At 39.5% G+C, this 27,065-nt stretch overlaps 2 protein-coding genes across 3 annotated transcripts in view; both read right to left on the bottom strand.

Annotated features, from left to right (window-relative positions):
- st8sia2 (ST8 alpha-N-acetyl-neuraminide alpha-2,8-sialyltransferase 2) overlaps window positions 1-3,849 on the bottom strand; it is a 54,045-nt gene extending 50,196 nt beyond the window's left edge. The window contains exon 1 of the mRNA XM_034176541.1: window positions 3,421-3,849. Coding sequence (XP_034032432.1) covers window positions 3,421-3,518 — 98 coding nt within the window. The 5' untranslated portion in view covers window positions 3,519-3,849. The remainder of the gene's footprint in view (window positions 1-3,420) is intronic.
- A 5,597-nt stretch (window positions 3,850-9,446) lies between these two features.
- slco3a1 (solute carrier organic anion transporter family, member 3A1) overlaps window positions 9,447-27,065 on the bottom strand; it is a 102,150-nt gene continuing 84,531 nt past the window's right edge. For both annotated transcript variants that reach the window (XM_034176539.1, XM_034176540.1), the window contains exons 5-10: window positions 26,211-26,375; window positions 25,907-26,105; window positions 18,368-18,533; window positions 12,378-12,550; window positions 12,220-12,284; window positions 9,447-10,969 (exon numbers count right to left, since the gene is read on the bottom strand). In XM_034176539.1, the coding sequence (XP_034032430.1) occupies window positions 10,617-10,969; window positions 12,220-12,284; window positions 12,378-12,550; window positions 18,368-18,533; window positions 25,907-26,105; window positions 26,211-26,375 (1,121 nt within the window). In that variant the 3' untranslated portion in view covers window positions 9,447-10,616. The remainder of the gene's footprint in view (window positions 10,970-12,219; window positions 12,285-12,377; window positions 12,551-18,367; window positions 18,534-25,906; window positions 26,106-26,210; window positions 26,376-27,065) is intronic.

The following is a 27,065-nucleotide window of genomic DNA, read 5'->3' as shown; positions in this document are numbered from 1 at the left end:
GAGGAAGCAGCTGGAGAAAGCCAAGGGGATACCCATGTTTCAGCAGACTCCCACAAAAAGATGGCTATTTTTGAGAGGCGGAGATGGAACAGTTGTTTGCTTGGATGGTTGCCATCCATGCCCCAAGAAGATTCCGTAGTGCCGTGAATGCACACAGTGTATGCTTCCAGACTGACTTGATTTATAGTCTGCTACCAGAATACAATTCACCAACTCTTTAAAGAAATACAATGTCATGTATCTCACTTTGACTTGTTACATTCATCATTTATTTTGATTCTGGCTCCTGAGAGCAATCCATCAAGTTCGTTTAACTTGTCACTCGTAATGACTCCTTGTGTTCAGTTGACTGTTCCCTCCTTCTGGTGCCCTGACACTTGCACGACTTTGATCCACGCCCTTGCACGCACATCGTTGTGAAGATCCCACCCACTGTGTTGCCAACTGGATGCTGCGCTTTGTTCCACTGGCTGGACGCTGCGTATATAAAATAATTATTTTTTAGCGGATTAATCATTTTCTGTCCGAGTTAGCCGCCTCTAATCGCTTCTGGAATCACAGAGGAGTGCTCCAGCTGCTGCTTTCCTCGCGTGCGCGCTGAAGGAAGTAGGGACAGCATTTGGACCTGTCTAACAAGGTAATTATTTGTCATTTTTATGTTGTAATGGTTTGGTAAAACAGTTGCATGTTCTTTCCTTCTTGTGTGCAGCTGTAAAAGTATGTTTATGATAGCTTTAACATCTCATTGTAATCATTCAGCCAAGCTGGCTCTAATGCTGATGCAAGCAGTCACACTATTCACTTCTTTACTCGAGTTGACAAGCTGCATGTGCCATGTCACGTACCATCAAGCATCAACGTACATCAACATGAAGTGTTGGCGAGTAGATTGCACAATGTTCACAGCCATTTTTAGTTTGTTGCATGACTTTGATGCATGAGAGATTTTTTTTTAACATTTCAAAATTCTGTTTGCACACTTGCACGCGGTGCACATCCCAAGTTCAGTCTACACCGGTTTGCAGTGAGTTTACTCACCAGTACGACACACTGCTTATGGATGCGTGAATCAAAGTCGTGCAAGTGTCAGGGCCTTTCCACTGGGTTGGCAAGGCTCAGTACAGCAGTGAAGGAGCTGGGAGTAAAATGGTCAATTTTATCTGGCATGCTAATGAATCAATACAACATCAAATGTGCTGCGACTCACATGGTTCACTTCATTTACGTGCTAACAACTCAATACAGCATTGAATGAACACAGTTTGATAATTTAATTTAGCCTGCTAATATCACAACACAACACAAATAGGCAATTTTATTTAACATAGTTTTCATTCATTCATTCAGTACAGAAAATGAATGAATGCTAATGACCCAACAACAACTGAACTAGAAATGGCTGATTTATTTTAGCATGCTATCAAACCAATACCCCATCACATGAACTGGAGGACAAATAGCTAATTTGTATTTAGCCTGCTAATGACGCAATATAAAACTGAATAAACTGGAAGTCAAATGGTCAATTTTATTTACTCACCTAATGACCTAATACAACATCAAATGAACTGGAAGACAAATGGTTAATTTCATTTAGCAATTTAACAACCCAGTATCCCCTCATATGAACCGTGAGTCAAATGCTTAATTTGCATTTAGCATGCTAATGACTCAATACAACAACAAATGAACTACAATTCAAATAGTCAATTTTATTTAGCATGCTAATGACTCAGTACAACAAATGTTGTACTGAGGTACAATTCAAGAAAAATTATTTTTATTTAACATGCTAATGGCTCAATACAGCAGCAATGAATTCCAAATAGCTCATTTGATTTTGGATGCTTCTCAATATGGCAGTAAATTGGGACACAAATGGCTAATTTCACTTCACAGACTAATGATTCAACACAACAAACAAATGTATTGGAAGGTACATGGCTAATTTAATTTAACTCAGTTCAGTAATGAACGAATTCTGGGTTTTGGTTTCTTAATGCCCACTGAAAATGCCGGAGTAAAGGAAAACGATCAAATCTACCACAAAGAATACTCAAATATTGTATTTCATTAAATAAAACCCTTACAATTCATTCTGCCACAAAAGGAGTAGCTTCCTTAAGTTTAGACAACGCAACTGGACTTCTCTGGGGTGGGGTCCTTAACAAAGGAAGACCCCACCCTGGAGATGTCTGGGTGCTCCCTAGCCAGTACTGTCACACAATCACTACGTTTACATGCAGCCAATAACCCTTCCATAACCCTCTCATAACCAGAATATTAGCAATAACCTGTTTGCGCACGGCCATGTAAACATCCGCAAAAACCCGAATATGCTCATGTTCCGGTTTTTAAAAACCCGAATATGACCCCTGGGTTACTCCTTTTCTAACCCGAATATCAGGTCATATAAATGCGCATCGGGATATCCCCATAGAAAGGAACATTATTTTGTGTTCCGCACATGTCCTATCCGCAAGGAATCTTGGTCTTTTGAGTACGGCAACTACTTTTATGCGGCGCGCGTAACCCACAAGACACCACAGAAGCAGAGGTAAACAAGCATGGGGAAACCCAGACGTGGCAGCACAGCACCACACTTTTGGAGTGAGGAGGAAACCGAGTACTTCATTAGTATCGTGAAAGACATGAATATAATGTCTTTTATTGACGGTAGAAAGTACAGAGATGGCGACATTTACAAGAAGGTGGCCGAAAAGTTACACGAAGCAGGATTTGCATGAACGCCAGACCAAATCAAGCACTGGTGGAAGACGTTTGTCGCTGTTTAGATGGGGATATTCCAAATGATACCAATGACCATGTATACAGGAGTAACTCTGTCTGCTTAAGCATGTAAACGGGTTATTCCTAATGATTCAGAAACCGGAATATTGACCTTATCCCGAATATTAACGGCATGTAAACGTAGCCAGTGAGGAAGTCAGTTGGATAAGTAGTGAAACATTTACCAGCAAAACTTGCCTTGACTAAACTTCAGGAAGCTTCTTATCTTTGCCTGGATGACACACCAATCATACAATGAGGCACCAATGGTATGGGCCCCTTCTGGCCCCTTCAGGCGGCTGACAGCAGCTACACCCCTGCTTTTTTTTTTTTAAACAATCCAAAGTCTAAAAATTTGAAATATAGATTTAAAAAAACGACAAACCCTTTTTTTCTAGCAGGTCTCCCCCTTTCCCTAATAATGTAAATGAAACAGCCTCAAATCCTGAGACTCAGAGGGAGGAGAGCAGCTGCTGCAAACCAAGTCTCATCTCCACAATTCTATTTCAAAGCCCAGTTCAAACATGTTTTTTTTTTATTTTAAACTTCACATATGTAGATGTTTTTAAAATCCTGATGGACACAACGGAAACAAACACCCACCGGTGAAAATGACAAAGAGCTACTTACGCAGTTTCTTCTTCCACTTGTGCGATATCATCAACGATCAGAAAGACAACCAGCAGCGTCACAACGCCGAACAACAGCGAGCGAAACATAAGCGGCATGGCTGAGGAGAAGGAGAAGAGGAGGCTGCAGCCTCCTTCAGGGGTAAGCTCGTTCTTCTCCGTGCATTTACACACACTAAATCCGCTCACTCGTCTCCTTTGTCCTTATGGCAGGAGTGGGACGCTCCCACGCGGGCGGGCTGCAGCCTCTTTTTCCTTTTTGTTACCGTGAGGTGTGTGCGTGTTTGTGTGCGTGGCCGCCGGTGCCACTATATTCCCCAGTCAAACTTTAGGAGCGCGCACCCGCCGAGAGGCTGCCGTGGGGCCGGTGAGACGGAGCCCGCATGAGGTCTTAAAGGCGCAGGTCTCCGTCAGGTGTCCGCTTCAGAGCTGCGCCAAAAACAAAACAAAACAAAACCCTGAGCTCTCTCAGTGTGGATGCAGGTTTTTTTGGGGGGTAAAAAGATGGTCGCCCCAGCAGATCAGCCTCCTTCCATTAATGAGGGCATCTTTTTATAGCTGTGGCGTCACATGGGCCCCTTTGCAACAATCACTGATCCTCACAAATGACGTTATCACAAGAAATAATAAAAATATTAATTCAACAAAAATCAGTTGTGTTTATCATTAAGATGCAAGATACCACGGAAGACAAAATGGTAAATGTATAGCGCTTTTCCATCTATATCACAAGCTCAAAGTGTTTTACAGTGACGCCTCACATTCACCCATTCACTCAGCTACACCGATGTCAGGGTGCTGCCATGCAAGGCGCTCACTATACACCGGGAGCAACATGGGCATTAACGACCTTGCCCCAGGGTGCATGATTGTCCAGCTAGTGACACATTTGTCTGAAATTTTAGCTAACTATTTAGTTCAACATTCAGCTAAACATTTAATAACACATTTGCTTGAATATTTAGCTAAATATTTAGTTCAACATTCAGCTAAATATTTAACAACCCATTGTCTGAATTTTTAGCTGAATACTTAGCTCAACATTTAGCTAAACATTTAATAACACATTTGTCTGAAATTTTAGCTAAATATTTAGTTCAACATTCAGCTAAACTTTTAGTAACGTATTTGTCTGAAATTTTAGCTAAATATTTAGTTCAACATTCAGCTAAATGTTTAACAACCCATTGTCTGAATTTTTAACTGAATACTTAGCTCAGCATTCAGCAAAACATTTAATAACACGTTTGTTTGAATATTTAGCTAAATATTTAGTTCAACATTCAGCTAAATGTTTAAAAACCCATTATCTGAATTTTTAGCTGAATACTTAGCTCAACATTTAGCTAAACATTTAATAACACATTTGTCTGAAATTTTAGCTAAATATTTAGTTCAACATTCAGCTAAACTTTTAGTAACACATTTGTCTGAAATTTTAGTTAAATATTTAGTTCAACATTCTATCTTGAACAATCTATCTTTATTAGTTGGCTATGTACCACAGGCTTTTAAGGTGGCAGTAATTAAACCATTAATTAAAAAGCCATCACTTGACCCAGCTATCTTAGCTAATTATAGGCCAATCTCCAACCTTCCTTTTCTCTCAAAAATTCTTGAAAGGGTAGTTGTAAAACAGCTAACTGATCATCTGCAGAGAAATGGTCTATTTGAAGAGTTTCAGTCAGGTTTCAGAATTCATCATAGTACAGAAACAGCATTAGTGAAGGTTACAAATGATCTTCTTATGGCCTCAGACAGTGGACTCATCTCTGTGCTTGTTCTGTTAGACCTCAGTGCTGCTTTTGATACTGTTGACCATAAAATTTTATTACAGAGATTAGAGCATGCCATAGGTATTAAAGGCACTGCATCATATCATATTTATCTAATAGATTACAATTTGTTCATGTAAATTGGGAGTCTTCTTCACGGACTAAGGTTAATTATGGAGTTCCACAAGGTTCTGTGCTAGGACCGATTTTATTCACTTTATACATGCTTCCCTTAGGCAGTATTATTAGAAAGCATTGCTTAAATTTTCATTGTTATGCAGATGATACCCAGCTTTATCTATCCATGAAGCCAGAGGACACACACCAATTAGTTAGACTGCAGGAATGTCTTTCAGACATAAATACATGGATGACCTCTAATTTCCTGCTTTTAAATTCAGATAAAACTGAAGTTATTGTACTTGGCCCCACAAATCTTAGAAACATGGTGTCTAACCAGATCCTTACTCTGGATGGCATTACCCTGACCTCCAGTAATACTGTGAGTCATTTTTGATCAGGATATGTCCTGGCTCCCTGTTAATTCTAGAATAGAATTTAAAATTCTTCTTCTTACTTATAAGGTTTTGAATAATCAGGTCCCATCTTATCTTAGGGACCTCATAGTACCATATCACCCCAACAGAGCGCTTCGCTTTCAGACTGCAGGCTTACTTGTAGTTCCTAAGGCTTGTAAGAGTAGAATGGGAGGCAGAGCCTTCAGCTTTCAGGCTCCTCTCCTGTGGAGCCAGCTCCCAATTCGGATTAGGGAGACAGGCACCCTCTCTACTTTTAAGATTAGGCTTAAAACTTTCCTTTTGGCTAAAGCTTATAGTTAAGGCTGGATCAGGTGACCCTGAACCATCCCTTAGTTATGCTATAGACTTAGACTGCTGGGGGGTTCCCATGATGCACTGAGTGTTTCTTTTTATTCACCTCTTTTTGCTCTGTATGCACCACTCTGCATTTAATCATTAGTGATTGATCTCTGCTCTCTTCCACAGCATGTCTTTTTCCTGGTTCTCTCCCCTCAGCCCCAACCAGTCCCAGCAGAAGACTGCCCCTCCCTGAGCCTGGTTCTGCTGGAGGTTTCTTCCTGTTAAAAGGGAGTTTTTCCTTCCCATTGTCGCCAAGTGCTTGCTCATAGGGGGTCGTTTTGACCGTTGGGGTTTTTCTGTAATTATTGCATGGCTTTTGTCTTATAATATAAAGCACCTTGGGGCAACTGTTTGTTGAGATTTGGCGCTATATAAATAAAATTGATTTGATTTGAACATTCAGCTAAACATTTAGTAACATTTTATCTAAATACTTAGCTCAACATTCAGCTAAACATTTATTAACACATTTGTTTGAATATTTAGCTACTGTAAATATTTAGCTCAACATTCAGCTAAACGTTTAGTAACATTTGTCTGAATTTTTAGCTCAATACTTAGCTCAACATTCAGCTAAACATTTAATAACATTTGTCTGAAATTTTAGCTAAATATTTAGTTCAACATTCAGCTAAACTTTTAGTAACACATTTGTCTGAAATTTTAGCTAAATATTTAGTTCAACATTCAGCTAAACATTTAGTATCACATTTGTCTGAATTTTTAGCTAAATACTTAGCTCAACATTCAGCAAAACATTTAATAACACGTTTGAATATTTAGCTAAATATTTAGGTCAACATTCAGTTGAATATTAAACTAAATGTTTCATGACACATTTGTCCACAGCTTTAGCTATTTAGCTCAATGTTCACTTAAACATTGAGCTTGTTTGAATGTATATATTCCATTTTATGTGGAATAATTACTGGAATCCAGGTGGTAACATTTTTAGAAATATCAACCTAAATATTTAGCAAAATGTGTGAAGAAACAAGCATTCACATTCAGTGCAGGCATTTATAAAATCATAAAACACTGACATTTTCACACTGATATTTGAATTTTTCATGACCTATAAAATGGCAGAAAGGTCATCTGGTGAATCCATCAGACATTTCATGTTTGTGTTCCTCTCTCGCTTGCATACAGTTTAGTTGCATTTCCTTTGTGTAAAACCCGGCTACACTTTAGTTACTTTCTTGCAGTTGCCGGCTGAATTATTGACAATCTTATTTAACACACAGAGAGGCGCCATGCAGGTGTTTTATCTACAGCCATTAAAGACAGAAACCACTGTGGGATTTTAATTTTATGCAGGAAAGACTTCAGAGCCCCAGATCATAAACAGGGAAACCCCCGAGAAATAAACTTTAGTTATTAAATACAGAAATTAACAGTGGCAGTTTGATAACTTGCAATAATTATATTCACACTATAACCTACACTAATAACTTATTTATAAATTTTGAACTCGTTTGTGTTTGTGTACTTGATCAAAAATGTTTTAAAAGATTCTTCAACATCATCACCCTTCATCCACTACCAAATATACAATCGATTTCAGTCAAAATTTTAAAAAATATTTCATCAGTATTGTAATTTGTTAATAAAAAGCTGTTCCTTAGGACTGCACATTTTGCCAACAGTGTAACTTTGAAGCTAAACACAGGACACAGGACCAGGCCTCATATAATCTGTAAAAATCATTTTGCACTTATAAAAGCAAATGCACATTTACTCATTCTCATGACTTTAGATTATGTTAGAAACTCAATGTCCAAATGTATTTCAGTGTTGGCAGGATGGTCACTTCAGATTAATATGGAAATATATAGTTCATATATACTGGGCTGTATGAAGGACATAAATCCAACTGTCCGCTCAAATTGTATGAGTCCTTTTTATTCTGCTGAGTTGTCGTGTAATACGTCATCTCAATGCACCATTACGTTAATTGTCACGTCTGATTAAAGGAACAAACTCCTGCCTGCAGAAGATTACATTTGGACTTTCACAAACAATTTTTCAAATGATGAAAGCTTCATTTTGGGACTTTGATGTAAGGCACATCATAAGCAAAACATACATCAAAGTATTGTTGGCTGGCACGACTGGCTCCAGTATGCACTGGAATTTCGCTGTACACACGTGATCACTTCTATCAACTTATCTATTAACGTGTGGAATTTCAGGCAAGGGGCAGGGATTTTTAAACTATGCAATTCATTCCATACCAAGACTGTAATTATCTGTATTTAATGTTTAAAAATCAGAAGAATAAATTGGATAAATTTGAGATATTTTTCAATAATGATGATTTAAAAAAGACAATTCCGTTAAATCACTTTTGATTCCATATAAGCTGCATTAACAGTTCTACCTAGTAAATACTTAATATAGTTGTGCTCAAAAGTTTACATACCCTGGCAGTTTTTTTTTTGGCCATTTTTAAGAGAATATGAATGACAACACAAAAACTTTTTTTTCCACTCATGGTTAGTGGTTGGGTGAAGCCATTTATTGTCAAACAACTGTGTTTCCTCTTTTTAAATCAAAATGACAAGAGAACTACCCAAATGACCCTGATCCAAAGTTTACATAACCCTGTTAATACTGTGTATTTCCCCTTTAACATCAATGACAGCTTGGACTCTTTTGTGGTAGTTTGTGGACGAGGCTCTCTGATGGTAAAGCTGCCACTGAATATGTCTTGGACTTTATTTACATTAATTAGAAAGAAATACAAACAGTATGGCACTTTATGGTAAATCTGCATGGAGTACACAGTTCTCAAAAACTGAGTGACTGTGCAAGAAGGAGAAGAGTGAGGAAAGCCACCAAGACACCCAGACAAACCAGAAGTTATAGGCTTATATGGCTGTGACTGGAGAAATTGTGCACAGTGCAAGCTTTGCATTTTGCATCACTGCTCTTAGCTTTACAGTGGAGTAGAGCAGAGAAGTTTTTTTCTTTCACCTAAACAGATCAAATCTCGGCTTGCATCTCAGATGTACCTTCTGGCAATTTGTAGCTAAACTTTCAGGTCTTTTTAAGAAAATCCTCCTCTATACCACTTCATCATGAAGATGGATAACTGGTGATACTGCCCTTGCCTGGGCAGTTCCAGAATACACCTGTGTGTGTGTGTGCCAAGGCTGGTGGATGTCAGAATGAATTATCAACATTTTGATCTTTGACCACAATGCCATTGACCTTTACCAAAACAAAGCCATTTTAGGGCAATTCTGGAGTCAGCTGTCAAACACATACAGTATGGAGCTTGGTGGAAATTGGACAGAGGAGTGGATATGACTCAAATACTTTAACACAGGATTATTTTAAAATTATGCAGTCTGAAATAAGTTCAGTTGGAACATTTTCTGAAAAATAATTTATTTCAAGAATAAACAATATGCTGCCATACAAAAAGTATAAGAAACAGGACAACGTCAAAACAGTCACTGCAGAGATATCAGTAGATCGACAGCTGTGCTGAATCATGTCAAAGAACTCTTCAGGAATAATGTCAGTGTATTCTACAGTACAAGCACCTCGTCCGTTCTTCTACAAATATAACTCTTCTGCTGAAGTTATTAACAGCCTAATTTCACTTCATCCCCAAATGCAACACACTATTTTTAAATCACCGAATTTTTTTTTTTTTTTTTTGGTAATGTCAAAATTTGACTTAAGCATTTTCAAACAGAATCTAATAAAATTCCAGCTCTAATGATGCAAATATGTCATTTATAATTTTTTATTTAGATGTCAAAACACAAAAATATACAAGTTTTTATTGTCTTTGCTCTTCCACCAGGTGCAAAATGAAAAGTAAATATAAATAACATTTGTATAATCCCTTATTAAGACATATTAGGCTGAATAAATTCTGCAGGTGGAAAAAACAGAAAAAGTCGTAATAAACATACAAACCTGCACTCTGACACGTGAATAACAGTCAGACATCGATTGCACCTATGAGACTAGGCTCCACAGTCTAGTCTAAGCAGTATCAAAAACAGTGCCGATAATCCAGCAATAAACGGCTGAAAACACTGAAAGAAAACCGGGTCTTTTAGACGTGATTTTCTGACACAGAATCTAACAGGCCACTATGATAAACCCACACACGGCGGTTCTGCTCTTTAACCAGTAAACTATTAATTTGTAAACACTTGGCAATGTTTAAATACCAATAAATCAAGAATCACCTGAACGTTTTTCTAAAAGTCTGAGAGAGAATGCACAGTGCACTGAATGAAGTGTCATTTTCAGACAGATTACCGGAATCATGACAGACCTAAAAGAACACTGCCACCGTTGTCTGTCACGAATAAGGAACCAGGATTTGAGACAGAATTGTAGTTGTCTTCTACCACTAAATTTACACAGGAACCCACCGGTACTGGACAACACCTCAGTAAGTAAACGACTAAAGTGGACCCGCTTACAATTTGACCCATTAAATAGGTTGCCTGTATCATAAAAAAAAGAGAAAAATACCATGAGCCATTAATTTCAGAGGATAATCAATTTATAAACTACAAAACCGATTCCATATTTTCACAAAACTCGTGGTCCTCTAGGTTATATATAAATTTTTTCCTGTCGACCAGGTTGGGTCCATCCGTTAGCGAGGGGTAAAATTCAGTTGGTGACAAGTGATCCTCGTTGCCTTTGATGTACTTTTTGTAGTTCCTGCGCAAGCAATACCATGTTGTGGTGTAAAGGAGGAAGGCGATGCCCTTGAGAACAATTGCGAGGCTGACATACAGATGCCTGTAAGTGATATTGTCATACAGCAGGCAGGCACCTCGATCTCCACAGTCTGAACTCCAGAAGAGGCAAGTTGAGTCGATTCCAGCGCCGAAGATCAGGGGAGGCGGGATGAAGCCTGGAAGAGACAGTTCAACTTATTTATACAGCATCAAACCCCACCACAAGGGGGTGACACCTGGGTATGTTTATACCTTACCCAACCCCCACATTGTCAACATGAGTAAGGAGAACACCCTCAGCCATTTCTTGATTATAGGAAGAAACCTAAAGCAGACTAGACTCGACGGGTTGACCACTTGCTTTGGCCATGCAAACAAATAACACAACAAAATAAAACAAAAGCACAACAAAGAATTGGCAAAAATACACACACACACACACACACCATGGATTAAAGAAAAAAAATCTTCTGACTGAAAATTCTTTTCATGGTCAAATGATCGCATCCTAGAGTTTAAGGTAAAACAAGGTGGAGACAGCTAAAAACAAACAAAAAAAAAACAAATTGTTCTCCTGCTGAATAAGATTACATTTCACTCTAACTATTGCTGCTCTTTTGCAGTGCAGCATCATATTATAGAAAGGCTTCAACCTACACATTATTTGAATACTTCAGGATAAAAACATTTTAAGAGGACTGTTTTTATAGAGTTTTTACTTTATACCAATTAAAATCTCAGGCCTGTAACCAGGATCTGCCATGGTGGTGGTTTTGATGTCCAGGGATTATTATTTTGTTTTTTTAATGTTCAGGGATTCATTCTGGATGTTTTTTTTTTGATTACCATCTTCTCACCCTGATTCCTCCAGTTTAGTTGTACTGCTTAATGTGTGTTGTTTTTGTATTTCCTTTTGCACATTTTCACCATTTCTTTGCCTTTAACCAAAAATTATATCACAACCTACATGTTTGTTTGATAAGATTACTAACCACAAGAGCTGTAATCATTTTCATATTTTATATTATATATTTATTTCATTTATATAGCGCGAAATCACAACAAAGCTGCCTCAAGGTGCTTGACACAAGTAAGGTCTAATCTTACCAACCAGACAATTGGACAATGTTTTTATTATAGTAACAGTGATACATTTTCTGCTCTTTTTTTTTTTAGAGGAGTTCCAAGATGACAGAATGAGCCCATTTGATTTTTTTTTTTTTTTTAGTGACTATTATATTTGCATGTTATGTGTAGTTTTTACATGTTAATTTACATGTAATTCTCAACAAACACACAATCACTTCGAAACAGGAGGTGGAACAGGCAGCATGCACCACCCAGCAGTGGAGTGTTGGAAAAGTGGTGTCAGTAGAGCACTTTATAAAAATATGAAGGGTGATAAAAGCCCACAAACAGTTCTCACCAAGGAGCCGTAGCAAAAGGAATAGCACTCCAAGTGCATATGACTTCAGCTCAGGGCTCACAGTCCTTCAAGAGAGGCACAGGGAATACATTAGTGCTTCATTTGCCATATTTATTCTATTGGAGAACAGAGGTATTCACTCACACACACACACACACCTGATCAATATGATGACAGAGGGTGTCTGGGCCATGGCTCCGACCAGGCTGCAGATGCAAATCACACACAGGAAGATGAGGAAAACCTCCCGACAGCCCTCAGTGGGACATTTCCCGGGAAGTGCTGTGGCCAGTTCACTCTCGGGAGAAATGCAAGTGCATCCTGTCAGGTTCTGTCAACAGAGCAAAAACCCAGAGGGTTCGTCACAGTCGCACCAGCTTCTCATTTAAATAAATATTTAGGAAAAAGCTTGGTTTCTCGCATGCGGAACTAAATACAGTGTATATCTGGATTTTAAAAAAAAAAAAAAAAAAAAGAAAATTTGTGCCAAAAGTGCAGCAGTGAGCTGGTGGTAACAGTAATATTTTGCACTGGTGAGCTGAGTGTAATTCTATCTGCATGTGATTTGAATATAGACTACATTAATCTGCAGTCAGCATCTGATCTCAGAACAACTGCAGCCTCACTCGACTGCTCAGCATCTAAAAATAAGTGACGACAGACCTGCGGGACACAGTTTTTCTTGAGAGGTAAAAGACCTATGAAAAAAAAATGTTAATGGCAACATAAAAATTTTAAATAGGATAGGTAGGGAGGGATTTTTTGGTGGGGAGTCCAATGTGTTGGTGCAAGAGTCGCCCGTACTGAATCTTGGACTATTTCATTTGATTTCTGTTTTGCTATATTTCTGATATTTTGGGATTCATCCAATGTGTATTAATATAATTTATAACAGAAGTTGTTAAAATTACTGTAGTCAAATTAAATTGTCTTCCAAGTAACAGCAATTATACATCCGGGTCATGCATACTTGAGATCTCGTGCTATCCTTCAACTGGGTCGACTTGCATCACTTGAGGTCATGCCGAGGGCTTTGAACCAGATTTTTTTCCTAACTGGTCCGTTCCAAACAGAAATTGTATTTTAATGTTTTCCGTTTTTAGATTTTGCCCCAAAATTGATGTTCCTGAACAGGTCAGAAAAAAAAAAGTTTTCAAACTGGTTAATAACATTCCATGTCAGCTGTGAGACACTAAAAATGCTGTATATGCCAGACCTATATGTGGCGCTGTAATGCTCCCACGAAAGACAGCAAAGAAGACAATACAGCATTCTGTAGCAGGCAGCAAAAGCCTTTTAAGAGGAAGAGGGTACGTGGTGATCATCTGAAATAGGCTTATTGCGCATTTAAAGTGAAGCAGTGTGTTCGTATATTTTTGAAAGATGTGTTGGTCCCAGCCTGGCAGACCAAAATAATGGACCAAGTGCTAACCAGCAGCTAAAGATAAAGCTCCAGTCCTCACACAGAGTAAATATCAAGTGTTAATCTGATCTTTTACATCGTTTTAGTTGGATTCATCATCACAGCCTGACAATGAGATGCCCTTGTTTGGGAAGATGACATCTGGGAAATACACTAATTCCTTATTGTGGAAATTACTGAAGAAACGCATTGTTTTTAAAGAAATCCCCCACCACAGAGCTCCATTCAGGCATCTGTCGTATTGAAAATAAATCCTATAAAAATTCTAAATTCCAAAAGAAAAAAAAAAGAGCATAATAATGGCAATAAACTCAGTGTTTTAAAAGAAGTCCTTTGATGTTTATCTGCTCCAGGTGCATTTCTCAGCATCAAACACAGGACCTGGAGCTTTGTCCTGCCAACAACCAAAATGAGTGAACGACAGAAAGTGAACCTCACTGGGTCATTGTTAAGGGAAATGTTAAAAAAACAAACAACACAAAAAACACACAAAAAACATATTAATGGGTTACCTAACAATTCTGTTCCTGAACATAAAAAAATTATATTATATATATATATATATATATATATATATATATACACATATATATTATATACACACACACAGTTTCTGGCCTCGTTTTAGTTCCTAGCAAAATACCAGAAGTGTCTGGTTTTCGTTTTCATTCCACAAACCGGTTCAAAGCCTTGGTCATGCCAGACCTTTGGTTCACCTGAATTTTTCCAGACCAACAGGCCTCTAATTTCACCTATTAGACAAAAATATTAATTGATAAACAACAGGAATTTTCATCTACGGGCCAGCTCACTCCCAACTCGAAAACCTTAGGAACCAGTTAGAATTTCAAGAAGCCATTAAGTGACAAAAAGTAAAATTTTCAGGGTTTTCATCCTTCCATGAGTCAATGGATTTATTTTTCTTGGTCATATACTAATATATATATATCTATATATATATATATATATATATATATACAAATTATGGAATCACCGGCCTCAGAGGATGTTCATTCAGTTGTTTAATTTTGTAGAAAAAAAGCAGATCACAGACATGACACAAAACTAAAGTCATTTCAAATGGCAACTTTCTGGCTTTAAGAAACACTATAAGAAATCAAGAAAAAAAGATTGTGGCAGTCAGTAACGGTTACTTTTTTAGACCAAGCAGAGGAAAAAAATATGGAATCACTCAATTCTGAGGAAAAAATTATGGAATCACCCTGTAAATTTTCATCCCCCAAATTAACACCTGCATCAAATCAGATCTGCTCATTGACATTGACCCTATGTGTCTTTTTGCAAGGAATGTTTTTGCAGTTTTTGCTCTATGGCAAGATGCATTATCATCTTGAAAAATGATATCACCCCCAAACATCCTTTCAATTGTCCAAAATATCAACATAAACTTGTGCATTTATTGATGATGTAATGACAGCCATCTCCCCAGTGCCTTTACCTGACATGCAACCCCATATCATCAATGACTGTGGAAATTTACATGTTCTCTTCAGGCAGTCATCTTTATAAATCTCATTGGAACAGCACCAAACAAAAGTTCCAGCATCATCAACTTGCCCAATGCAGATTCGAGATTCATCACTGAATATGACTTTCATCCAGTCATCCACAGTCCACAATTGCTTTTCCTTAGCCCATTGTAACCTTGTTTTTTTCTGTTTAGGTGTTAATGATGCCTTTCGTTTAGCTTTTCTGTATGTAAATCCCATTTCCTTTAGGCGGTTTCTTACAGTTTGGTCACAGACGTTGACTCCAGTTTCCTCCCATTCGTTCCTCATTTGTTTTGTTGTGCATTTTTCGATTTTTGAGACATATTGCTTTAAGTTTTCTGTCTTGACGCTTTGATGTCTTCCTTGGTCTACCAGTATGTTTGCCTTTAACAACCTTCCCATGTTGTTTGTATTTGGTCAAGAGTTTAGACACAGCTGACTGTGAACAACCAACATCTTTTGCAACATTGCGTGATGATTTACTCTCTTAAGAGTTTGATAATCCTCTCCTTTGTTTCAATTGACATCTCTCGTGTTGGAGCCATGATTCATGTCAGTCCACTTGGTGCAACAGCTCTCCAAGGTGTGTTCACTCCTTTTTAGATGCAGACTAACGAGCAGATCTGATTTGATGCAGGTGTTAGTTTTGGGGATGAAAATTTACAGGGTGATTCCATAATTTTTTCCTCAGAATTGAATGATTCCATATTTTTTTCCTCTGCTTGGTCTAAAAAAGTAACCGTTACTGACTGCCACAATCTTTTTTTCTTGATTTCTTATAGTGTTTCTTAAAGCCAGAAAGTTGCCATTTGAAATGACTTTAGTTTTGTGTCATGTCTGTGATCTGCTTTTTTTCTACAAAATTAAACAACTGAATGAACATCCTCCAAGGCCGGTGATTCCATAATTTTTGCCAGGGGTTATGTGTGTGTATATATATATATATATATATATATATATATATATATATATATATATATATATATATATATATATATATATATATATATATACACACGAGGTCTATTAGAAAAGTATCCGACCTTATTATTTTTTCAAAAACCATATGGATTTGAATCACGTGTGATTACATCAGACATGCTTGAACCCTCGTGGGCATGCGAGAGTTTTTTCACGCCTGTCGGTTACGTCATTCGCCTGTGGGCAGTCTTTGAGTGAGGAGTCGTCCACCCGCTCGTCGATTTTTTTCATTGTTTAGGAATGGCTCAGAGACTGTTGCTTTGTTTGATAAAAATTTTTTCAAAACTGTAAGGCACAACTGAGTGGACACCATTCAATAAATTCAGCTGGTTTTCGGTAAAAATTTTAACGGCTGATGAGAGATTTTGGTCTGGTAGTGTCGCTTTAAGGACGGTCCACGGCGCCTGACGGCGATCTGCGCTTCGAGGCGGCAGCGTCTCGCCGTTTCAAGTTGAAAACTTCCACATTTCAGGCTCTGTTGACGCAATAAGTCGTCAGAGAACAGAGAACTTTCAGAAGAATTCGGCATGAGGAGTTTATTCGGACATTCCATTGTTAACGGTCATTTTGTAATGAACGTGCGGGCAGAGTCGCATGTCGGGCTGAACCCGACCGCGGGGGGTCGCGGCAGGAAAAACACCTCCGTTGGAAATCTTAACGGGCAAGTTGGAACATGCCCAAGCTGTTAAACAATTTCTCAGTTACTCACTTGTTGAAAGCCATTAAAAGCCGCCTGAATTCTACAAATGGTTTTCAACACGGAGGTGTTTTTCCTGTCGCGGCACACACAGATTTGCCGAGTCGTCACGGAAACGACTCGGCGAATTTGCGCGTACGTCTTTCATTAAAATAATGTCCTTAAACAGTGGAATGTCCGCATAAATTCCTCATGCCGACCTCTTCTGAATCTTCTCTGTTCTCTCACGATGTCCTGGGTGAATTAAGCCTTAAATTAGGATGTTATCAGCTCGAAACAGGCCGACGTCCCGCTCCGTGGGAAGTCCTTACACCGACAGAAACACCCCATAATCTCTCATCAGCCGTTAAACTTTTCACAGAAAACCAGCTTAATTTCTCGAATAGTGTCCACTCGGATATTCCTCACAGGTCCAGAAAAAATTTTGATAAAGCAACGCGCGCCGTCTCGAGCAGCGTGTGAAACAAAGGAATTCAGCCGAGAGGGCGGGACCACATCTCACTCAAGGCCTGCCCACAGGGAAATGACGTCACCGACACGCGTGAAAAAACTCACGCATGCGCACGAGGGTTCAAGCATGATTGGTGTAATCGCATGTCATTCAAATCCATATAGTTAAAAAAAAAAATAAAAGGGTCGGTTTATTATCTAAGAGACCTCGTGTATATATATATATATATATATATATGAAAAAGGGTAAAGATGAATTCACTTCCTTTATTTTTGTAATCTGTATTTTTGGCAAATATGAATCTGCTTCTCAAAACTATCCAAGGGAAAGGGCCTTAGTGGGTTTTTGCACTGAACACAAAGAACATTTCAGTTATCATTGATGGACTTTTACATGAAAGCTGCAAAAAAAGTTTTTATGAAAACTGATATACTTTATTTAATAAAGTGAAGCATGGAAGTGGAAAAGAAAACATCAAAGTGAAATTAATTTTGTACCAACTCCTCACTCACGTTTTTGTTTATCCTTCAAAATTTTAAGTTCAGTGTGTTCTGAAAAACCAGGCTGTGCCTAATGTGGCACACGGGGCACCACTTAGTGACCCTGCTTTAAGCACAGTTGTTTTGTAGTTTTTTTTTTTAATATGACAGTGTAGATTTAGCAGTGCAGGTCTGATGTGAGCAGGATTCATTGAAGCAGTTTTAACCATAGTTAACAGCGTGCACCGAGTATTAACACAAGCATAAAGTGTCATGACCATCTACAAATATAAACAGCAGCAGAGCGCTCTGGCAAGACAAAAAAATCCAAGTCACTGACTGGGATCAATTTTGGGAAAGTATACATCAGCCTTCAAATAAAAAGGCCAGGGTCACAGGTTTATAATAGGGTCGATCGCATTACCAGAAACACGTTTTATTGTTTTTTGGAGACAAAATAACCAGAGTTGGGCATGTTAAATAGCATTGGTCAGGTTGCCGGAAACATTTTTTTTTTTAATAGGCCTACGTATCCTGTGTTATTGTGTGGAGACTTGTCACTGCCACAGTATGTCCATGACATGCAGCATATGTTGGGGTGAAGACCTGAGAGATGGTAGATGAGGTCCGTGGGCTCAGTGATCGGGTGCAGCCGGCGAAGCAGGCAGACAGGTATGTGACACCGTTGGAACCGCACACGGGGCTAATGGAGGAAGTGACGCAGTAGCAGTGACTGATACACTGAGCTTCCGGTTTCTGCTCGACTTCTGTCCTGAAAAGAGATGCAGTAGAATCTGGACATTCAGGCGTAACATAAATACTAACTGGGTAATGATTAAACACCTGTCTTGTACAATATCAGCAACAATAGGGGGTCATAGCTTTCTTTAAATTGGTGTAAAATCACTATAGTAACTGACACAGGTTATCTGCTGACAAATACACATATACATACACACACATATACATATATACAGTAGTGTTCAGAATAATAGTAGTGCTTTCTGACTAAAAAGATTAATCCAGGTTTTGAGTATATTTCTTATTGTTACATGGGAAACAAGGTACCAGTAGATTCAGTAGATTCTCACAAATCCAACAAGACCAAGCATTCATGATATGCACACTCTTAAGGCTATGAAATTGGGCTATTAGTACAAAAAAGCAGAAAACTCAACCACATGGGGTGTGCAGCCAGTACATTCTGAGTGCCGGTCCCAAGCCTGGATAAATGAGGAGGGTTGCGTCAGGAAGGGCATCTGGTGTAAAACAAGCCAACCGAACTATGCAGACTCAGAATCGAATTCCCATACCGGATCGGTCGCGGCCCGGGTTAACAATGTCCGCCACCGGTGCTATTGCTCAACAGGGTGCCGGTGGAAATTGGGCTACTGCTGGGCGAAGACGCCGAAGAAGAGGAGGAAAACGTTGCCACGAACAGCGGGAGAAGAAGAAAACTAGAAGGGTGGAAATGAGAGTGGGGACTTTGAATGTTGGTAGTATGACTGGTAAAGGGAGAGAGCTGGCTGATATGATGGAGAGGAGAAAGGTAGACATATTGTGTGTGCAAGAGACCAAGTGGAAGGGAAGTAAGAGCAGGAGCATCGGCGGTGGGTACAAGTTGTACCATGGTGAGGACAGGAAGAGAAATGGTGTTGGGGTCATTTTAAAGGAAGCGTATGTTAAAAGTGTGTTGGAGGTTAAGCGAGTGTCTGACAGGGTGATGAGTGTGAAGTTGGAAATTGAAGGGGTGATGATGAATATCATCAGTGCTTATGCCCCACAGGTTGGTTGTGAGATGAAGGAGAAAGAAGATTTCTGGAGTGTGTTAGATGAGGTGGTGGAGAGTGTGCCCAAGCATGAAAGAGTGGTGATAGGAGCAGACTTCAATGGGCATGTTGGTGAAGGGAACAGAGGTGATGATGAAGTAATGGGTAGATATGGTATCAAGGATAGGAATGGGGAAGGACAGATGGTAGTTGATTTTGCAAAAGGATGGAAATGGCTGTGGTGAATACCTACTTTAAGAAAAGGGAGGAGCACAGGGTAACATATAAGAGTGGAGGAAGGTGCACACAGGTGGACTACATTCTTTATAGGAGATGCAAGCTAAAAGAAATCACAGACTGTAAGGTGGTAGCAGGAGAGAGTGTCACTAGACAGCACAGGATGGTTGTTTGTAGGATGACTTTAGAGGTAAAGAAGAAGAAGAGAGTGAGAGCTCAACAAAGGATCAGATGGTGGAAGCTGAAGGAGGAAGACTGTTGTGTGAAATTTACCGAGCAGGTGAGAGAAGCACTGGTTGGAGGGGAAGCAATTTTGGACAACTGGAAAAGTACTGCAGATGTGGTGAGGGAGACAGCTAGGACAGTACTGGGTATGACATCTGGACAGTGGAAGGAAGACAAGGAGACTTGGTGGTGGAATGAAGAGGTCCAGGAAAGCATAAGGAGAAAGAGGTTGGCGAAAAAGTTTTGGGATAGTCGGAGAGATAAAGAAAGTAGACAGGAGTACAAGGAGATGCGGCGTAAGGCGAAAAGAGAAGTGACAAAAGCAAAGGAAAAGGCATATTGCGAGCTGTACAAGAAGTTGAATAGTAAGGAAGGAGAAAAGGACTTGTACCGATTGGCCAGACAAAGGGACAGAGCTGGAAAGGATGTGCAGCAGGTTAGGGTGGTAAAAGATGCACATGGTAATGTGCTGACAAGTGAGGAGTGTGTGCTGAGAAGGTGGAGGGAATATTTTGAAGAGTTGATGAATAAAGAAAATGAGCGAGAGAAAAGGCTGGATGATGTGGTGAGAGTAAATCAGGAAGTACAAGAGATTAGCAAGGAAGAAGTGAGGGCTGCTATGAAGAGGATGAAGAGTGGAAAGGCAGTCGGTCCAGATGACATTCCAGTGGAGGCATGGAAATGTCTAGGAGAGATAGCAGTAGAGTTTCTAACCAGATTTTTTAATAAAATCTTGGAAAGTGAGAGCATGCCTGAGGAGTGGAGACGAAGTGTGCTGGTTCCTATTTTCAAGAACAAGGGTGATGTGCAGAGCTGCAGTAACTACAGAGGCATAAAGCTGATCAGCCACAGCATGAAGTTATGGGAAAGAGTAGTAGAAGCTAGGCTTAGAAAACAGGTGAAGATCTGTGAGCAGCAATATGGTTTCATGCCGAGAAAGAGCACTACAGATGCAATGTTTGCTCTGAGAATACTGTTGGAAAAGTACAGAGAAGGACAGAAAGAGTTACATTGTGTGTTTGTGGACTTAGAAAAAGCTTATGATAGGGTGCCAAGAGAAGAGTTGTGGTATTGTATGAGGAAGTCTGGAGTGGCAGAGAAGTATGTTAGGGTAGTGCAGGACATGTACAAGAATAGTGTGACAGCGGTGAGATGCGCAGTCTGAATGACAGACTCATTCAAGGTGGAGGTGGGATTACACCAAGGATCAGCTCTGAGTCCTTTCTTGTTTGCAGTGGTGATGGACAAGAGATCAGACAGGAGTCCCCATGGACTATGATGTTTGCAGATGACATTGTGATCTGTAGTGAGAGTAGAGAGCAAGTTGAGTCTAGTCTGGAGAAGTGGAGATATGCTTTGGAGAGAAGGAGAATGAAAGTCAGTAGAAGCAAGACTGAGTACATGTGTGTGAATGAGAGGGAGCCCAGTGGAATAGTGCAGTTACAAGGAGTAGAAGTGGTGAAAGTAAATGAGTTTAAATATTTGGGGTCAACTGTTCAAAGTAATGGAGAGTGTGGTAGAGAGGTGAAGAAGAGAGTGCAGGCAGGGTGGAGTGGGTGGAGAAAGGTGGCAGGAGAATAGCCAAAAGACAAAGAAGAAGTACAAAAAAGTAGAAAAGGGGGTGTTCACAATAATAGTAGTGTGGCATTCAGTCAGTGAGTTCGTCAATTTTGTGGAACAAACAGGTGTGAATCAGAAAAAAAAAAAAACAGGTGTGAATCAGGTGTCCCCTATTTAAGGATGAAGCCAGCACCTGTTGAACATGCTTTTCTCTTTGAAAAGCCTGAGGAAAATGGGACGTTCAAGACATTGTTCAGAAGAACAGTGTAGTTTGATTAAAAAGTTGATTGGAGAGGGGAAAACTTATACGCAGGTGCAAAAAATGATAGGCTGTTCATCTACAATGATCTCCAATGCTTTAAAATGGACAAAAAAAAAAAAAAACAGACGTGTGGAAGAAAACGGAAAACAACCATCAAAATGGATAGAAGAATAACCAGAATAGCAAAGGCTCACCCACTGATCAGCTCCAGGATGATCAAAGACAGTCTGGAGTTACCTGTAAGTGCTGTGACAGTTAGAAGATGCCTGTGTGAAGCTAATTTATTTGCAAGAATCCCCCGCAAAGTGCCTCTGTTAAATAAAAGACATGTGCAGAAAAGGTTACAATTTGCCAAAGAACACATCAACTGGCCTAAAGAGAAAGAGGGATATTTTGTGGACTGATGAGAGTAAAATTGTTCTTTTTGGGTCCAAGGGCCGCAGACAGTTTGTGAGACAACCCCCAAACTCTGAATTCAAGCCACAGTTCACAGTGAAGACAGTGAAGCATGGTGGTGCAAGCATCATGATATGGGCATGTTTCTCCTACTATGGTGTTGGGCCTATATATCGCATACCAGGTATCATGGATCAGTTTGGATATGTCAAAATACTTGAAGAGGTCATGTTGCCTTATGCTGAAGAGAACATGCCTTTGAAATGGGTGTTTCAACAAGACAATGACCCCAAGCACACTAGTAAACGGGCAAAATCGTGGTTCCAAACCAACAAAATTAATGCCTCGCAGATGTAAAGAAATCATGAAAAACTGTGGTTATACAACTAAATACTAGTTTAGTGATTCACAGGATTGCTAAAAAAGCAGTTTGAACATAATAGTTTTGAGTTTGTAGCGTCAACAGCAGATGCTACTATTATTGTGAACACTCCCTTTTCTACGTCTTTTTACTAATAGCCCAATTTCATAGCCTTAAGAGTGTGCATATCATGAATGCTTGGTCTTGTTGGATTTGTGAGAATCTACTGAATCTACTGGTACCTTGTTTCCCATGTAACAATAAGAAATATACTCAAAACCTGGAATAATCTTTTTACTCAAATCAAATCAATTTTATTTATATAGCGCCAAATCACAACAAACAGTTGCCCCAAGGCGCTTTATATTGTAAGGCAAAGCCATACAATAATTATGGAAAAACCCCAACGGTCAAAACGACCCCCTGTGAGCAAGCACTTGGCGACAGTGGGAAGGAAAATCTCCCTTTTAACAGGAAGAAACCTCCAGCAGAACCAGGCTCAGGGAGGGGCAGTCTTCTGCTGGGACTGGTTGGGGCTGAGGGAGAGAACCAGGAAAAAGACATGCTGTGGAGGGGAGCAGAGATCAATCAATAATGATTAAATGCAGCGTGGTGCATACAGAGCAAAAAGAGAAAGAAACACTCCGTGCATCATGGGAACCCCCCAGCAGTCTAAGTCTATAGCAGCATAACTAAGGGATGGTTCAGGGTCACCTGATCCAGCCCTAACTATAAGCTTGAGCAAAAAGGAAAGTTTTAAGCCTAATCTTAAAAGTAGAGAGGGTGTCTGTCTCCCTGATCCGAATTGGGAGCTGGTTCCAGAGGAGAAGAGCCTGAAAACTGAAGGCTCTGCCTCCCATTCTACTCTTACAAACCCTAGGAACTACAAGTAAGCCTGCAGTCTGAGAGCGAAGCGCTCTATTGGGGTAATATGGTACTATGAGGTCCCTAAGATAAGATGGGACCTGATTATTCAAAACCTTATAAGTAAGAAGAAGAATTTTAAATTCTATTCTAGAATTAACAGGAAGCCAATGAAGAGAGGCTAATATGGCTGAGATATGCTCTCCCCTTCTAGTCCCTGTCAGTACTCTAGCTGCAGCATTTTGAATTAACTGAAGGCTTTTCAGGGAACTTTTAGGACAACCTGATAATAATGAATTACAATAGTCCAGCCTAGAGGAAATAAATGCATGAATTAGTTTTTCAGCATCACTCTGAGACAAGACCTTTCTAATTTTAGAGATATTGCGCAAATGCAAAAAAGCAGTCCTACATATTTGTTTAATATGCACATTGAATGACATATCCTGATCAAAAATGACTCCAAGATTTGTCACAGTATTACTAGAGGTCAGGGTAATGCCATCCAGAGTAAGGATCTGGTTAGACACCATGTTTCTAAGATTTGTGGGGCCAAGTACAATAACTTCGGTTTTATCTGAGTTTAAAAGCAGGAAATTAGAGGTCATCCATGTCCTTATGTCTGTAAGACAATCCTGCAGTTTAGCTAATTGGTGTGTGTCCTCTGGCTTCATGGATAGATAAAGCTGGGTATCATCTGCGTAACAATGAAAATTTAAGCAATGCTGTCTAATAATACTGCCTAAGGGAAGCATGTATAAAGTGAATAAAACTGGTCCTAGCACAGAACCTTGTGGAACCCCATAATTAACCTTAGTCTGTGAAGAAGATTCCCCATTTACATGAACAAATTGTAATCTATTAGATAAATATGATTCAAACCACTGCAGCGCAGTGCCTTTAATACCTATGGCATGCTCTAATCTCTGTAATAAAATTTTATGGTCAACAGTATCAAAAGCAGCACTGAGGTCTAACAGAACAAGCACAGAGATGAGTCCACTGTCTGAGGCCATAAGAAGATCATTTGTAACCTTCACTAATGCTGTTTCTGTACTATGATGAATTCTAAACTCTGACTGAAACTCTTCAAATAGACCATTCCTCTGCAGATGATCAGTTATCTGTTGTACAACTACCCTTTCAAGAATCTTTGAGAGAAGAGGAAGGTTGGAGATTGGCCTATAATTAGCTAAGATAGCTGGGTCAAGTCACATAGCACTACTACTATTTTGAACACTACTGTGACATGTTGGGGAAGACTACATTTGGAGAATAATTTAGAAAGAATATGACATTTATACAAAGCAACCAAGATAACTGAAACTTTGGGGAATGATTGTACAGACTGAAGTTTAAGTTAGTTACATGGGAATTATTACAAGTTTTATGGGTTGTTTTTTTTGGGGGGTGACACTGTATACACACACACACACACACACACACACACACACACACACACACACACACACACACACACACACACACACACACACACTTTAGTTATTTTGTCCATGTACTTGCAGACTCTAAAAATTGAGGGACTGTGAATAGTGATCGGAATTCCGACAGTAAAAGCTCATCTTGATTAATTTTTGTATTTTTTATTTTTTAACAGTGACCTGATTGGCTGGAAGGAAGGTCATATCACGTGCATTATCCCTCAGAAACAGATTTCATGTGTATTTGAAGCAATGTGAAATATGTTTTTGAAACTCGCACAGCAGCACTGAGCGCTGCCTGTTATCACTTCATACCTAAGAAACACACCAACAGTGTGCACACTGTTGATGATATTGCATTAATAAAATAGGCTTGTTTTGTATTTAAAAAGTGTGTTAAATTGCTTTTAAAAATGTGTGGCAGGGCTCTCATGGCTCTGTAGTGAATCAGCAGCAGCCACGACTGTCCGTTTAGTTTGCTGGCACTGTGTTTACCAAGCAAAGCGGAGGGAATGCTCACTTATTTAGTGAGTCTGAGTTGAAACGGGTTGAATTTATCAAATACAAAATCAATCAAAAATGCTTTGATTGAGTCGATTCTGATCGGATTTGATCAGAGCCAACTGTGAGGTAATGTCACCTACACCATTCTGGTCTTGTCATGTTTCTCTGGCCATGATCCGGATGCCTCACTGTTGAGGACCACCAGTACCTGGGAAGGTCCAAGATGATGCTCAGGTTTCACCTGGCTGCAGCAGATAGATATGTACGTTCAAAGAAATGGAGATGGACCAGTTCCCTGGCAGGTATCAAGGGCCAAAGGTGGTTCTGTAGTACTTGACTGGGACCTGCTGTTCCTGATCTGATAAACTGTGCCTCTTGTTACTATAGATACAGTGTAAAAACAAAAACCTGGCACAGCAGATACCAATCAGCCTAAAAAACAAAACCCATGGAGGACGTTATGTTTATGCAGGCATATGACACATTCAAACAAAGCTGGCTGCCGTAAGTTTGGACTCGACTTACTCATTTCCATATGCGACTGTCACTCCTGCAACAGGACCAGTGTTACAACCCAGGAAGAGGAAGGAGATGTAACAGGCGGTAGAAATCAAGTTGACGAGCATTGCCATGCGAATGGCACCAAGAGCGGACAGGTTCAGCTTCTTCACCAGAAGGCCCCCCATGAATATCCCCAGACATGCACATGGAATGGCTGTCATACCTTCACAAGGGAAAAAAAAAAAAAAAAAAAATCACAACAATTCCTGCTTTTAAGACTGAAACACAGGTGAGATTATAGGTGCACGTATGAAGACTGGAAACAAACCTAAGAGTTGGTTTGCTGATGTGGTGGTGAGGTTGAACTGCTGCTCGAGGTACTTGGCCAGGAAGGCTGCAAAGCCGGCCACAACTGCAATCTCCATGCAGGCCGCCAAGATGATGCAGGTGAACACTGGGTTGGACAGGAGGTGTTTGGTCACCTTTGGGATCACTGGGCATCACATGGTGGAGAAAGGCAGTGTGTTAGCAGGATACAGGAATTAGAGCGGCATCTATATTCAGCGACACTGAACAGAATAAAAATCTATACAATTCCAAGACATGATCTCATTTGACTTGACACACTGTCAAAAATTCATGAATCAATCTCTTTCAGAAGATGAAAAACATGATATTTAATTTGTTAATAACCTCAGAAACAAGGGTTGATATTTTACACTTTTTGGACAATGATTGCATTATATCACCCTTTTATGTTTCCCAGGTTTCGGGAGCAGTAGCATGCCCTGAACCTTTACGTAAATAAAAGTAATTTTTTGATAATATCACCCCTGTCACACCTTGACGGCTTAGCCAGCGTTTGCCGAAGATATTAAAAATGCTGTCATACATAGGCATATGTCTAATAGCAGATATTATATAATGGCTGAGTGGATCCTTGTCTTTTGATTGGTGCTTTGTACACTCAACAAAAATATAAATGCAACACTTTTGGTTTTGCTCCCATTCTGTATGAGATGAACTCAAAGATCTAAAACTTTTGCCACATACACAATATCACCATTTCCCTCAAATATTGTTCACAAACCAGTCTAAATCTGTGATAGTGAGCACTTCTCCTTTGCTGAGATAATCCATCCCACCTCACAGGTGTGCCATACCAAGATGCTGATTAGACACC

Source organism: Thalassophryne amazonica, chromosome 8 (assembly GCF_902500255.1).
Source record: "Thalassophryne amazonica chromosome 8, fThaAma1.1, whole genome shotgun sequence".
NCBI classification, from domain to species: Eukaryota; Metazoa; Chordata; class Actinopteri; order Batrachoidiformes; family Batrachoididae; genus Thalassophryne; species Thalassophryne amazonica.
The sequence above is the reverse complement of the archived record's forward strand: the minus strand, read 5'-3'. Positions and strand labels throughout refer to the sequence as shown.